The sequence below is a fragment of the Ictidomys tridecemlineatus genome, chromosome 4 (assembly GCF_052094955.1).
Source record: "Ictidomys tridecemlineatus isolate mIctTri1 chromosome 4, mIctTri1.hap1, whole genome shotgun sequence".
Classification (NCBI taxonomy): domain Eukaryota; kingdom Metazoa; phylum Chordata; class Mammalia; order Rodentia; family Sciuridae; genus Ictidomys; species Ictidomys tridecemlineatus.
This window is the reverse complement of record NC_135480.1, coordinates 73100180-73116980: the sequence shown is the minus strand read 5'-3', so window position 1 is coordinate 73116980 and position 16801 is coordinate 73100180. Positions and strand designations below refer to the sequence as shown.

General features: G+C 32.4%; 1 protein-coding gene across 14 annotated transcripts in view; it reads left to right on the top strand.

Annotated features, from left to right (window-relative positions):
* Positions 1-16801, top strand: part of Picalm (phosphatidylinositol binding clathrin assembly protein) — a 100135-nt gene that overhangs the window by 34500 nt on the left and 48834 nt on the right. For 13 of the 14 annotated variants that reach the window (XM_021725158.3, XM_013357661.4, XM_078046815.1 and 10 more), the window contains exons 3-5: positions 2547-2622; positions 5455-5557; positions 14688-14781. In XM_021725158.3, the coding sequence (XP_021580833.1) occupies positions 2547-2622; positions 5455-5557; positions 14688-14781 (273 nt within the window). The remainder of the gene's footprint in view (positions 1-2546; positions 2623-5454; positions 5558-14687; positions 14782-16801) is intronic. The other variant, XM_078046817.1, reaches the window with a different exon arrangement.

Sequence of the window (16801 nt, the reverse complement as noted above, 5' to 3'; positions counted from 1 at the left end):
ATGTTGCTCGATTGCTTTCCAATTTATTATAACCAGTTTTCAGAGCCAGTAGAAATGTTTGAGTATACTAACTTAAATGTAAACTTAAAACATTTTGGTCTTAACTAGGGTTAATAGTTTCAATTTTATTTAGAGTATGTTTACATAGATTGCGATTATTCTGAAGAATTTCAGCCTTATTTTACTGTGTGTGTGGGGGTGGGTGGGTGTGGGTGTGTACAAATAAATGTAGTTTATTCTTTAAAAGAAAAAGCCACATAATAACCAACAACAGTGCCATATAAAGAGACACAGAATTGGTCATGGCTTTCACAAGTGGAGGCACAGTGATGATAATGAAAAACAGAAAGTGGACTGCCATTTTATACAGGGTGGTTTATTGTTTTTGTTTTTAGATAAATTTATGTTCTTAGTTTCCTTTAAGCAGCAAGGTAAATTCATACTGTGCTCTATTTTATGCTAGCTTATACAACTCTGAGGTTTTCTTGTTGGCAGATGTTATTAGACTATGAGAGAATCTGTGTAGCCTTTTTATTTGCTAGATTGATGAAGTGGTACTTAGTTTCAGTATTATTAGGATAATGTTGGATATATGATCAAAACTTGACTAAAGCCATATCTTTGTATTTAAATGTTAATGATGAATTTAGAAAGGACTGAGAAAATTTAGATTATTATCCCCAAAGACATGGATGAATTAGGTTGATAAACTAAAATATTTACATTCATTTCTAGAATGTAGTGGTTAAGAAGAATATTATCAAAGACTAAAAAAATATACTGATATTGTCCTAGGATATTTTAAGTTTTTTTTGAAACAGATTATTTTAGGATGATGATGAAACATGAATCTTCAGTTCACAAATTGTTTTTCAGAGTCCCGGTATGTTAATTTGGGATAATCTCAGGTAAACATAATTGAGTCAGGGGTGATTGTGTACATCCGAGTTTATTATAAGCCTCAGTATATATTTAAAAAGTTTTAAAAATAAATATAAAAAAGGAATCCTTGGGAGAATCTGAAGCTGAAATGCATTTCTTTAGCTGTTTCAGAAGTTGTGTGTAAAGGAAATTAAGGTGGTAAACTAACTGTGTGGAGAAGATTTTGACAATATTTTGGAAAGATGAACTTTCAACCCTAAGTATATATCCTGAGATTGCTTAAGTAGTTACACATGAGACCAAGTTCAAAGATGTTAGTGTACCATTAATAATAAAAGTGGAAGTTGGAAAGAACTTAATTATCTGTAAATTAAGAAATGAATACATAATGACACACTAGTTTGTTGGAGAACTACATCATTTGAATGAGTACACTAGATCCACATAGATTAAATGAATAAAATTTGAGTTAAAAATATGACAAAAGGGCCTGGGTTGTGGCTCAATGGTAGAGCACTTGCCTAGCATGTGTAAGGCACTGGGTTCAACCATCTGGCACCACATTAAAAATAAAAACAAATAAAGTAAATGTATTATGTCCATCTACAACTAAAAAAATACGTTTTAAAAAAAATACATGACAATGGGCTGGGGGTTGTGGCTCAGTGGTAGAGTGCTTGCCTAGCCATGTGTGAAGCACTGGGTTCCATTCTCAGCACCATATATAAATAAATAAAGGTCCATCAACAACTAAAAAATATTTTTAAAAAATTCATGACAAAAGAATAAGCATAACGTTCCCATAAATTTAAAGTAGAAAACAAGATTACATTTATAGATACTTACACATGTAGTAAAAATTGTGGAAAAGAATATGAAATGATGTATACTTGCTTCAAAAAAGTATTTGATATATACTTGCTTCAAAAACAATTTTTGAAGAGGGCTTGAGAGGAATGAGATTGAAGGTATATGTCTTCAAAGAAATGGATAATGTTTTGTTATTGAAAAAAATCTTAAAACAAAAGAACTTAAAGTATCCTAGGACAAGATCTGGAGTGAATATGTTAATGTGTTTAGCCTGGGCTGTGTGTAAAAGGCTCTCTGTGATATTGTTCTTCTGTATGATTAGGAATTTTTTTTTTTTTTAAGCCATAAAATGTTGGGACACAGGTAACTGAAATACAGATGTGAGCTGAGCACTGTGGTACACACCTTTAGTCCTAGCTGCTTGAGAGGCTAAGTTGGGAGGATTGCTTGAGGCTAGACTGAGTAGCAGATGTAACAAAACCCTCTCACAAAAACTAAACAAGTAAATAAATAAAACACAGACGAGATCTACATATGAGATTAGCTGTGATCCTAATACATTTCAGTAAATTGAGAATCACTGGCTCCTAATTAAAAGTACCTATTTCCTTTTATTATTTTGACTTTAATACTATAGCTGTGGACATTAGGCTTCTATATTCCTAGTTAGGTCTTGGTAACTATTTGATGGGATAAGTGAGAATGAGAAATTTTAATTTAAATTAATAAATAGAAATTTAAACTTTGTAAACTCAATAGAATGTGTTAACCATAATTTCTCCTCCTGATTTTCAGATTAGAGTTTGTGAGATGGCAGCACCTTAATTTGATATAATTATTTGTTTGTTTTCCAGCGTTTTATTCAGTATTTGGCATCCAGGAACACATTGTTTAACTTAAGCAATTTTTTGGATAAAAGTGGATTACAAGGTAAAGACAACTTAATTCATTTTAGAATATTGAGAGTAATAACATATGATTACCACAGAATTGAGCCTTGTATTTTAGAACATGTACTGTTTTAAACATTACATTTTAGTGAAGTTTGCAGGGGTAAGTGGGGAGGAGCTTTCAATTTGAAAATGAAGATTGATTTCACTACCTAACACCCCGAAAACTCTGAGAGGCAGTATAGGGTAGTTAATTGAGAGCATGGATTCTGGAGCTGGATTGCTTGGATTTGAATCTCATCTTTGTTGCTTACCAGCTTTGTGAACTTCAGCAGGCCATTTTACCTCTCTGCATCTGTAAAGTCAGGATATAGTTAATAACTAATTGTAAAGTGCTTAGAACAATGCATGGAACATGAGAGATACCATGTATCTATTTTTGTTATTGTTCATTGTTTTATGTTTAATTCTAAGAAATGTAACTGAAATATTAAGTTTTAGTAGCTTAGGTGAATATGGTATTAGATGAATTGCTCATTGGTACACACAGCTATTATTTTACTTTTAATTTAGTAATTTTGAAATTGCCATATTCTGTTATTGCCATCCATGCCCATTCTGTCTTAATGGAATCTACTGTACTTATCTCCAAAACTAGGCTATTAGCATTATAGAATGTCAGCTCTAGGATGAACTGTATAAATGATATACTAAATGATTTGGGAATATTAAAGTGAGACTTAATTGGGGGAAATGTTTTTAGGGAAGGTGAGACTTGTGTTAGTCTTTGAGAATGGATGAGGAAGTGAATTGGCTTAAGCAGGGGAAATGTATGATATAAAGAAAGTACAACTTGGTCAAAGTTGGATCAGAATAAACCAAGTCTTAAGACATTGAGACTATTCTAGTGATTGCGCTAGTTGTCTTGTAGAAATAAAATCATTGGGATTTAGTGTTTTATGTTAGGGGCTACATAGTTCATAGTATTTCCATAGTTATATGGAAATACTACTTGGATTCTGGAAGACTGGTAAATGTGTCATGTTACACAATTCATTTTATTTTAATAAGAGGTATAAAAGGGGGGAAAATTAAGCAATAGATCCCTCTTTTGAAATGAAGTCTTACCCACAAAACAGGAATCTATAACAAATAAATATGGGGCTTCTCTGATTTGGGGAAAATGGAAGAAACTGTTTCTTTCCCTACTTATCCTTCTATTTCTCCTGCTACTTTCCTTATTTTAGAACTTTAAAAGTCTGTGGAAAACAGTATGCAAACCACTGCTCTAGAAAAGGCCTTTAAAACTGTCCATAAAACCTTATCAATAAGGAAATGGGAAATTAGTAGCTAATAATACACAAGAACCTTACTTGGACATGTGTATTAAACCATTTTGTCTCATTCTTAAAGAGATTGTTAAGACAAAACAATAATATTTAAAAACATGTAATTTAGTGGTGTTTTTGAGAAGAAATCTTGATTGCTGATGTATTTTCTGCTATATTAAATATTTACTGGGCATATAGAAATAAAATTCTACTCTAGTGAGTAGAATAGATGTGTTGTACTACTGATAGCTACCAGTTGTGTTTGGAGTAAGAATACTGTCGAGGCAGTTCATTACTTACTTAATTTACATTACTAAATTGATTTGTATTATCAAGACATTATAATTTTGAATGAGTTTTTATAGAACAGTTAAGCAATGTTCCATAGGAGCTGAGCCTTGAATGATGAAAGATGTTTCCCCTACCAGAGAGGATGGAGTAGAATAGATTAGAGGAAATAATCTGAACCAAAGAGCTAAGGAACACGAGTATTTAACATTAATGTGCACTAGAGGTATGTGGCCAGATGGGGAAAGTGTACTTTTAAAAATTTTTATTCACTAATTTTTCTCCAGTGGATCATCAGGTCACTGAATTTGCGTGCAGGATGGGGGGGCTCTCAATAAATTTTGTTGAACAAAGTGGTGACCATTGCCAAATCTAGTCTCATTTTTCAGTTGTTTTCAGATATTGCCTTTTTAAAGTAGCAGGAGTGATCAAATACAATTAAATTTGTTAGAGTTAAAATGAACTTCTCAAGTCATGCAATAACTAACAAAAGGATTTTTTATAACATGACATTTTATGATGCTAAAGTTTTCAAATGATGTGATTTTGATGAAGCAAAAATATTAGAAAGATTTGTGTTCATTTAGAAGGTTTCATTGAAAATATTCATATAGGGGAGCAGGAACAGTATCTCTAGAGAAAATAAAGGTTTTCCATGGAAATTTATAAGGTTAAAAACTTCATGTTCAAGTTTTCTGTAAGGCTAATATTTTTCAAGATTTAAATCTTGGATTGAAATTGTCTTCAAGTATAAAAATTGGAAAATTTGTTAGGTAATTTGAGGAATGGGATTACAGTTCTAAAGGATGTTGAATTGTGAGGTTATTGAGTTGTGTAAGAGAAACATTTTCTTCCACTTTCTGTTGAATAAGGAATAGGAATGTGGATCAAAAGTGAAACAGACTACTTATTTTAGTGAAATTTAGTGAAAAGGGCATTTCAGGTCGCGTATTACATACCTGATTTTAAAAATATGTATTCTTGCCAGGCATGGTAATGTGCGCCTTTAATCCCAGGCAGTCTGGAGGCTGAGATAGGAGGATCATGAGTTTGTTACCTATCTGGACAAAATGGCGATACTGAATTAAAAAAAAAAAAAAAGTGAATTCTTACAGAATTTAATGTGAAAATGTTATTCATTAGTTAATTTACATTACTAAATTGATTTGTATTATCACATTAGAACTTGAATAAGTGAGTTTTATAGACAAATTGAGATTTTAATCATTTATGAAAACCTTCTTTTCTTACAGGATATGACATGTCTACATTCATTAGGCGGTATAGTAGATATTTAAATGAAAAAGCAGTTTCATACAGACAAGTTGCATTTGATTTCACAAAAGTGAAGAGAGGGTGAGTTATGCTTTCTTTTTTGAATTAATTGATTAATTTGAATATTTAACGTAAAAAACATGGGAGTTTTTAAAGATTATGGAATGTGGAATTTAGTTAGTTTTGAAAGATGAAATTCATTTTTTTAAGAAGGATGACAAATAATTTTTGTAGAAGGATTTTTCAAGTTTTAAAAAATTTTATAGTAGCTTTATTAAGATATAGTTCACATAATATAAAAATAACCCTTTTAAAATCTCTGATTTATTGTTTTTTAATGTATTTACAAAGTTCTGGACATTATCCCCATTATTTAATTTCAGAACATTTTCAGCACCCCATTAGCAGTCATTTCCCATTTCCCATTCCCCTTTCCCCCCTGATCCTGGTGACCATGAATCTACTGTTTTGGATAGGTCTTATAAATTGAGCTAATCAATATGTGGTCTTTTCGATCTGGCTTCTTTTGTTTAGCATAATATATTTTAGGTGTAATATTGTAGCATATATCAGAACTTCATATCTTTTTGTAGCCAGGTAGTATTTATTCATTGATAAATACCATGTCTTTTCTTTGTTTATCAGTGGATAGACATTCAAGGAGTTTCTGCTTTTTGGTTATTAGGAATAATGTTTCTGGGAGCATAATTGTACAAGATTTTGTGTGGATTATCTTTTGACTTCTCTTGGGTGTAAATGTAGGAGTGGAATTGCTGGGACTATATGGTAACTCTTGGTTTTAGCATTTTGAGCAACTGCCAAACTGTTTTTCAAAATGGTTGAACTATTTTACATTCCCACTAGTAGAGAGTGGGATTTCCAGTTTCTCCATATACTTGCCAAAACTCATTATTTTCTGGGCTTTTGATTTTTGTTCTTGTTTAATTGTAGCCATCCTACTGGATGTGCAATTGTGTCTTATGATTTGGGGTTTGCATTTCCCTGATGGCTAATAATAGTGAGCATAGTAACCTATAGTTATATATAGGGTTTATATGCAGTTTCAGATATCCACTGGGTATTTTGGGATTTATTGTATGTGGATAAGAGGACATTGCTATATATTCTGGGATATCTGGATACCAGTCCTTTGATCACATATGATTTGAAAATACTTTCTTCCCTTCTGTATTTTGTTTTTTTCATTGATTTGATGGTGTCCTTTGAAGAACAAAAGATTTTCATTATGATAAAATTCAGTTTATAATTTTTTCTCCATTGGTTGCTGGACTTTGGCATCATGTAAAATAAAACATTATTTAATACAAGGTCACAAAGATTTACTTCTGTGTTTTATTCTAAGATATAATTTTAGCTTTTTACATCTAGGTTTTTAATCCTATTTTGAAATAATATTTATATATAGTGTGAGGCATGGGTTCAAAATTGTGTAAGTTTAATTTTATGAAAAGATTATTCTCTCATGGTGTGACGGTACTGGTGGCATATTACCACCATTGCTGAGAATTAATTTGCCATAAATGTAAATATTTATTTCTGAATTTGTAATTCTGTTGTTGATCTATATGACTATCCTCATGCCAGTATCATATATTAATTTGATTATATTTTTTTGGTAGTGAGTTTTGAAATTAGAAAGTGTGAGTCCTCCAACTGTGTTCTTTTTTTCAATATTGTTTTGATTCTTTTAATCTTGAATGCAGAAGATGAATTTAGTTTTTGCTGCATTCTAAATAATAATAATCTTAGTACATGAACTCGTCATAAAAATGATGATAATCAATGTCTCTGGTATATACAAATTTTTCCTGGATACTGTTAATGTCTGATGGCATTTTCTTTTTTCTAAATATATTTTTCCCCCTCCCTGTTTATCCTGGATTGAACCAGGATATGATAGGCAAGCACTGTACCATTGATCTACAGCCCCAGTCACTTTCGAAAGGTACTCTTGAGAGGTAGTGTTGAGCCTTTTAAAGCTACAAAGGCCTGTCCTGAGGGGACTTTGGCATCTGCAAAAAATATTCTGGTAAATGCCTTTCTGAGCTAACCTACAACTCAGACATCCCAAAGATCTAAGCAATTGTTATGTTCCTTTAAATTTTTCTCTTGAAATTTTAAATTATTAAACGGAAGTGAAAAATTTAATAAAAATATTTTAGTATGTGATGCCATGATTGTGAAGTCTTGATCTAAACTGAGTCATTTCATCTGTAAAACAGTGGTGATTTGAATAGTATTCATTTATTTGGATTTTTGTGAGAATTAGATGAGGTAGTATATTTGCTATCTTTAGCACATTCTTAGTTATGTAAGAATTTTAAAGCAGAACTCAGTTATTCTGTGATTAATCCCAAATTAATGAAGAAGTGATTTTTAGTTTTGGAACTTACCAAAATTCTGCAGATTTTACTTCATCTGTTTAGGCACTTTTTAGATTATAGTGGAGAGGCTCATATTAGAAGCCTAGTTCTTCATCCCTGGATCCTATCCATTAAACCATTTTCTAGTTGGGCCATGCATTAATACTTCACTATAGAGTGTTTTCAGTAAAGCTGATCTTTATGATACTTACAGGTTAAGATAATTATAGATTTCAAAGACTGATAATTTTTATATCTAATAGAGCAAACTTTCTTTTTCTGAGACGGGATCTGGGCTGGTCTAGAACTCCTGGGCTGAAGGGACCCTCCTTCCTCAGCCTCTCAGTTAGCTGAAAGTTCAGGCATGTGCCATTGTCAGCTTAAGATAATTTTTTACATTTATAAAAATAGTAAACTTTAAAAATTCAGATAGCAACTTAACTTACAGAAAATGCTAACATTTTGTCATATCTAATCTTCTTGTGCAAATAGAAATAAATAAATATATGAAGCACATAGAAAATTATATAATAATTAGATCATATTTTTTGAATATTGCTTCCTCCCTACTATGTATTTTTGACATTTTTAATCTCCGTACACACAGATTCATCTCATTCATTGGCATGGCTGTAGAATTATATTCTAGATATACATTTGATCATTCATTTTTTGGTCTTATAAAAGCTATGAGTTGACCATCCTTTACCATGTTGGGTGTATTTTTAAGTGAATTTTATTATAGAATAAATTTTTAGGGTTAGTGAGTCACAGGATATATACATTTAACATTTTAATAGAAAATATCGAAATTTCCCTTTATAAAAGTTAGGTGAAATTATTGAAATTATTGTGGGTTTTTTTTTGTGAAGGGGTGTACTTGGGAATGGAACTCAAGGATGCTTTGCTACTGAACTGTACTTTCAGCCATTTCACTTTTTTATTTTGAGACAGGGTCTCACTAAGTTGCTGAGACTGACCTTCAACTTGTGATCCTTGTGCCTCAGCTTCCCAAGTTTCTGAGGTTAAAGGCATGCAACACAGTGCCCAGCAATTATTGACTTAAATACAGTTACCAATATTTTTATAATACCATCCTCATAGAAAATGTATCTTATTAGGTATACATTTTATATTGGTAAATTGAATAAATATTTTCTTTTTAAAAATACCTTTTATGCTTTTTAAAAAATATTTATTTTTTAGTTGTAGTTGGATACAATATCTTTTATTTATTTTTTTGTAGTGCTGAGGACCAAACCCAGGGCCTGAAATGTGCTAGGCGAGCACTCTACTGCTGAGCTATGACCCCAGCCTCACAATTTATGCTTTGTTAATTGATGTCCATTGCCATTTCTCTATTAGTTTTTCATTCTTTTCCATTGTGTTGAATAGTGGTAAGCCTTTCATTGGCAGACAAATGTATGTTTGAAAACTAGCTTTACTGCATTTGGATGAGGAACTTGGTAAAGTAGTTAAGCTAGCTTGCCGACTTAAAAAAAATCTTTGTTTTAAAATAATTTTGCTTGGGAAATGTTACAAGAATATAACAGAGAACTTCTGTGTGTTTTACTCAGAATCATCAGTTTTTAACATTTTGCTAGCATTTGCCCTAATTATATTCTCTGTTTATGTACTTCTTTTAATGAACTTTTGAGATTGGGTTATATATACATCTCAGGCCCTTTTATAGTTTATAGCTTTTAATACTTTGATGCATGTTTCCTAAAATCAGTGATCTTTTATTAATATATCCATGAGCTTGTGTGATTTTTTTTTTTCACATAGCGACACACAAACTGATATTGGTTATATAGGATACTCAGATAAATGGAGAGGATTGCTTGAGCCTGAAGGGTTAAAGGATCAATTTCTTAGCACACAACCTTTTTCTGCCATAGTAGTATGTGATTCCATGATTGTGAAGACTTCATCTAAACTTGAGTCATTTCATCTTTAAAACAGTGGTGATTTGAATAGTATTGATCCATTTGGATTTTTGTGAGAATTAGATGAGATAGTATATATGCTACTCAGCACATTATAAACACTCACCAAACGAGCTTTTGGTGTATTAGGAAAATAAATTGCCAGGTTACAAATATTTCTTCCTCATTTTGTTTAACATTATTAAGTTTAAAAATCTTGGGTTGGAGTGTCTTGCTTAGTGGTAGATCATTTGCCTAGCATGCATGTACAACCAGAAGAATGAGAAATTATACTCCATTTATGATGTATCATAGTGCATTCTATTGCCATGTATAACTAATTACAGCAAATTTTAAAAAATGTAATCAAATTTAACTTATTTTTATGGCTCTTATCTTTCAAGCTAGCTCAGGGCAAGCTTTTCTACCCCAAAATGATCAATGACCTATGCATGTTTTTTTGTCAGATATATTTATAGATTGAGTATTTTATATGTAAACATTGATTCATTTTTTAAAAATGAGACAGAAACCAACAATAGTCTTTTAAATGGAAATAATAGGGTATTGAAAAACCAAAATGAATTACCAATATAAATGGTTAAATGGCTTTTGACTCATATATATTTTGTTTTTCCTGTAAGTCACCTTTTGTTTTTCTGGCAAATATTTATTCAAATATCACTTCTTTGAGAAAGCCTTTTTTGGTTGTTAGTATATTTTGTCACCTTCATGAGAAAATGTAATTTTATATTTATAGCTTCAGGACTTGTCAAAGTAGATATTAATAGTTTTCACAAAGATGAGCAAATATGTTTATAAACATTACATGAAATGGTTCTGTAGACCCAATAAGTTGCCTGTGGATTTAGTTTTTCAATTGTTTGTTAAATATTTGTTTGTTTGTTTGTTTCTTTTTTTTTTTTTTTACATTCTATTTTTTTGGTAGTATTGAATCCTGAATTATACTGAATTACCTTGTAGTCTAAATTGGTAGTGTCCCAAGTGACAAGATTTTGTTGTATAAGCAAAAGAAAGAGTAATTCTGGTGTTGTCTTTAATAGGACATAGAAAGCAAACTTATAGTTTACTGCTTTCTTAAATTTGGTAATCAAGTATCCAAATTTAATTACAATCTGTTAATGAAATTAAAAATTTATATTATATATGAAATATGAAATCATGGATTTGGTTTGAATCATATCCAAATATTTAGATTTGTTAAGTATTTGAGTTTCTCTGAAATCTGATATGAGCATATGATATATATCTTTACGATTTTTCTTACTTGAAGAATTTTAAAGTTTTCTGGGAAGAAATGCAGAGGGTAATGAGAAAGAAAGGAGTCAGAAACATTCCCTAAGTTTCTGGAATAAGACACTTTCCCACCTTTCACTGGGAAAGTTTTGGTAGTCAAAAACATTCCCTGGTTTCTGGAATAAGACACTGAGAAGATGACACCTTTTACTGGGAAGGTTTTGGAGAGTAGTATAGGATCTAGTGATAAAAGAAAATTAAGGACCTGGGGCTAGGGGTGTAGCTCATTGGTAGAGAGCACTTTCCTAGCAGATATGAGGCCCTGGGTTCAATTCTCAGCACCATATAAAAATTTAAAAAATGAAATAAAATAAGGTATTGTGTTCATCTACAACAACAAAAAAAAAGAAAAAAAGAAGAAGAAAAATTAAGGACAGTTTGGAAATACTATCTTTGAGATGCATGTGATTTAAATATCAAGTAGGCCGTTGGATATAACTAACTTAAAACTAAGGCATTCTGGAAATATGAGTGTGTTAATGGCATTTCTGTAATTTCAACCTTAGGAATGACATATAACCTGCAAAGTAAATATGGAATAAGAAGAGGGCCCAGAATGACTTTTTTAGGTACACCATCATCTCTTTTTTAGAGGGTGGGTAGAGGACGGGGAGCCAGAAAACAACATTAACTAAATGATAGTGGAATGAGAAGAAAGCAAGGAGAAAGAGATATAGTGGATGGAAAGGAATATTTCATGAATGAGGCAAACTTTAGTTGGGGATGGCTCAGGGGTAGGTAGAGTGTCTACCTAGTATCATGAGGCGCCCTGGGTTCTGTAAGAAGGAAAGAAAGAGCCTGGGTCGGGGTGGGGTGGGGAGGCATTTGAATGATGCTGAGAAGTCTGGTTAGATGAGATAATAAATACCTATTGGAGGAACTGTGGATAAAGCACAGTGATAGACCTCTTGTCTAGCATGTGAGAAGCCCCCAATTAAATGCCCAGTTCCACCAAAAAGTAAATAAGTACATAAAGAAATGAGGAGAGGCAACAGAGTTTCTGCCCTAGAGATTTAACTGAAGTTACATAGTGGAGGCTCATATTGGAATGAACTGGAAAATAAATGTAAGGTGAAGTGTGAACTCTTTTGATAAGCATGCTTGACTCTAGGAGAGTAGCAAATAGATGGGAATAGGGATTAGTGAGGGGACAGGGAGAGAGAAAGAGAGTGTGTATGTGTGTTTAAGGAATGGTGATTAGTGGTCCTAGAATTTTTGTTTGTGTGACCACAGGGACGATCTAGTATTTAAAAAAGGATTAATGAGCTGCACTGGCTGTTTGGTACATAAGCCAATTAAAATTAAATTGCTAAAAATGCAATAAAAATGCATCTCTTCACTTGAATCAGCCAAATTTCAGATATTTAGTAGCCATATTTAACTAGTCAGTTGACCGTATTAAATTATGCAGATATAGAACAATTTCATCATCACAGCTATTCTGTTGAATGGTGCTGTGTTAAAGAAAGGACAATCAATGGACAGAATGGGATGTTTAACACCTGCATAAGTGGTATTTCTGTTTGATAGATGAAGACCTCCTCCATTACAACAGAGGAGACCAAATAGATATAGTTTGGGTTTCAAGGAGACCTGACAGTATCTTTTTGTTGTTTATTTCTGAATGAAGTCTTTTGGGAATTATGATTCAAGAGTTTGTGTGAGTAGGCAGTGATATAGAAGTAGGAGAAGTAGCTATGAGTGTATGTAGAACAGGAGTTCACTAGAGCAGGCTAAGAGGATTGCTTGCAATGTTGAATACCTATTAGAGGTTGATGGTCATGAATTCATTTTGCCAGTTTTCTTTACTAGCACTCAATTGTGTGTGTATAGGCATGGATAAGTTAAATGTTTGTTCAGCCAGGATTGTCAATTTGTCAGATGACTGTAGTGAAGAAGACAGGTGGAAGAAAATTAGGAATATTTGTAAGGAAGTGTTTACAACAATGATCTGTGGAATAATAAGCTACATGAAGAAAGTAAAAATGAGAAGGGATCAATGTAGATAGTAGAGTTAATAAATTGGGGTTTTTGATGAGGTCAAATAGTTTTTGGTTTGGGGATACTTGACCAAAGCAGCTGTAAGGTTAAAAGGTTATTGTTGTAGAATAAGGTGTCTGAGATTTGTCTTTTTAAAATTTGGGAGCTGAGGAGTAGAGTAGTTTATCTGGGGATAAAAAGGATCTATAGGAATAGGGAATGCTGTAGAGGAACTTTGAGATCAAGATGTTGAATTGGTTGTTTGTGCAGATGTTGAAGTTAACCAAAAATACTGAACCAATGTATAAGTTTTTTGTATTAGAGAAAGATCAAAAGGTTAAAAAAATGACTTCAGCAAGAAGAGAAGGAGAATTAAAAGGGAACTGATGGTAACTAATGAGAGTGTGATGTTTATGAAAATAACGGCTTGCAAAGGGAGATTGGTATTCTCAGCCCAAACTCTAGCATCTGGTACTAACTTAGGTAGTATACCACTTGAGAGGAAATAGTTTCAAACCATTGATGGATGGGTTAGTGCATTATATTAGTAAGGCTATTTAGGATAAAACTGGTTAGTAGCAGCCTAACTAAAGCAGTCCAGTGTTTATTAAACTGTTGTTTCTTGTGAAGCACTATTGTTGCTTTTCATAGCTTAATTGTTTTTTTTTTTTTTTCTGGTATCTGGATTGTAGTTGATTGGGTTTTAGCTATAATCTGTATAATAAGCTATTTGAGTCCTGAATAAAATACTTTGAATATAGCAGTGTTCGAAGACTTGAGTTCAACTCTTAAATCCTGTTTTAGTCAGGTTTTTCACTGCTGTGACTGAAAGACCTGACAAGAACAATTTTAGAGGAGGAAAAGTTTATTTGGGGGCTCCTAGAGTTCTCAGTTCATTGATAGCTCCATTCCTTGGGGGCTTTAGATGAGGCAGAACATTATGGTGGAAGAGTTTGGCAGAATGACAAGTGGCTCACATGATGATCAGAAAACAGAGGGAAAGATTCTACTCACCAGATATAAAATACATACCCCAAAGACACGCCCCCAGTAACCTACTTCTTACAACCACAATCTGCCTTTGGGCACCACTCTGTTAATCCCATCAGTGTATTAATTTATTGATGGGTTAAAGCTCTCATAACCAATTCATTTCACTTCTAAACCTTGTATTTTATCATACGTGAGCTTTTGGGGGACATCTCACATCCAAACTAACAGCTCCATAGTGAGGCAAATGATTTTTTTTTTTAAATTGGTTAAGTCTATCTTTCACATACAAGTGGTTGTGAAGAGCATATGGTTTCCTTCTATGAAAAGTATATTCCTGGTATGGAATATAAACTTTAGTTCTTAAGTCTCATGGTTTACAGCTTTCTTTTTGCTTTTAAATGAACACAGTAATATTGGAGATATATAGTGTTACTTTTTTTGTGTTTTTTTTTTTTCCTATATTTTCCTTGCTTGAAGTTTCAAGTACAGTGACTTAAAAATGTGACACGTTTCGTAGCAACTTTATTCTCTAGGTATAGACCCAGATGGGAGTTTAAAATCTGATTTAATAGGAAATTAATTTCTTTTTTTTTCTTTTCTTTCATATAGGGCTGATGGAGTTATGAGAACAATGAACACAGAAAAACTCTTAAAAACTGTACCAATTATTCAAAATCAAATGGATGCACTCCTTGATTTTAATGTAAGTTGATTATACATTTGTAATTTAAGATTTAAAATATTACATCATTGTAACAGATCAATTTTTATTCTCAAGTTTTTATGGACTTTACTGTTTCACAGTATAATATACTATTTGGCTAAAGATTTTCTATAAATGTCCCTAGATAAATTCCTATTCATTTTTATGTTTTAGATTTTCTCTAATTTCTTAGGTGCTTCTTCTCTAGCTCTGGAATTTTAGGATGTATAAGCTAAATAAAGTGATGGAGAAGACAAAGGGATTGATCTGAAAATGTACTTTATTTTGGTAATGGCTTTGGATTTGAAAAATGCATAATGATTTTCTTTATGAATAGCCACCTTATTGTTTTACTTCTGTTTTGTAAGTTAACAATTGTCAGAAATAAAGTTCAAATAGTATAATAGTTCATTATGTATTACCCCAAAAGGGCATTGTATTCCCTGGAATTTTTATTTAAATAACCATTATCTGAACCAAGTTGCCAACATTGTCATTTGTTTTTACTATGTTAGAAGTTAGCATTTTCACCTCTTCTCTCTCCCTACCTCTTTCTCTCCCTGTCCTCTCTAATTTTTATTGGTACATTATAATAACATATAATAGCGGGATTTGTTGTTCCATATTTGTACTTGTATGTAACATAATTAGGTCATCTTCATTCCCAAGTACTTCCCTCCCATTTCCCTCCCCGTTTCCCTCCCCTTGTTTTTTCCTTGGTCCCCTTCCTCTGCTGGTCTACCTTATATTTTCATGAGGATCCCCCTCCCCTTTTTCTTTTCCTTTTTCTTCTCTAGCTTCCACAGATGAAAGAAAACATGAACCTTCATCTTCTGACTTTGGCTTATTTTGCTTAACAAAATATTCTCAAGTTCCATCCATTTTCTTGCAAATGATATAATTTTATTTTTCTTCTTGGCTGAATAAAATTCCATTGTGTATATATGTGCCATATTTTCTATATCCATTCGCCCATTGATGGATACCTTGACTGATCCCATAGTTTGGCTGTTTTCAGTGGTGTCACTACAAATATGAATATGCATGTATTGTTTAGCATGATGACTTCAATTCTTCAGGGTAAATACTGAGGAATGGTATAGCTGCATCATATGGTGGTTCCATTCCTAGTCTTTGAGGAACCTCCACATTGATTTCCTTAGTGCTTGTATTGATTTGGTCTCACCAACAGTATATTAGCGTTACTTTTCCCTTTCATCCTTGTCAACATTGATTATTACTTATATTTTTGATGATTGCCATTCTAACTAGAGAGATAAAATCTCAGAAGTTTTGATTTGCATTCCCTTGTTTGCTAAAAATGTTGAACGTCTTTTCATACATGTGTTGGCCATTTGTATTTCTTGTTTTGAGAAGTATCCATTCAGTTCATTTGCCCATTTATTAACTGGATTATTTGGGGGTTTTGGGTGTTGATTTTAAGTTTTTTTATATATATATTTTGTATATTAATTCTCTGTTGGAAGAACAGCTGGCAAAGATTTTTCTTCCATTCTGTAGGCTCCATTTTCACACTTTTAATGATTTCCTTTGCTGTGCAGAAGATTTTTAATTTGATGCCATCCATTTGTTAATTCTTGTTCTTATTTTCTGAGCTTTAGGAATGCTATTGAGGAAGTTGTTGCCTACACCAATATGTTGGAATACTGAACTTTATGTTTTCTGCTCCTGTTCAAGGTTACTGGTCTAATTTCTAGGTCTTGGATTCATTTTCAGTTGACTTTTATATCAAGTGATAGATAGAAATCTAGTTTCTTCTTCTCCCTCTGGATTTTCACTTCTTCCACGACCATTTGTTAAAAGACATTTTCCAGTGTTTTTGGCACCTTTGTCAAGGATTAGGTGATTATATCTGGGTGGGTGGGGTTTTTCTGTCTTCTATTCAATTTATTTATATGTCTATTTTTAAACCAGTACCATGAAGTTTTTATTATTATACCTTTCTAGTATAAAATAAAATTGGGCATTGTGATGCCTCTAGCATTGCTCTTTTTGCTTC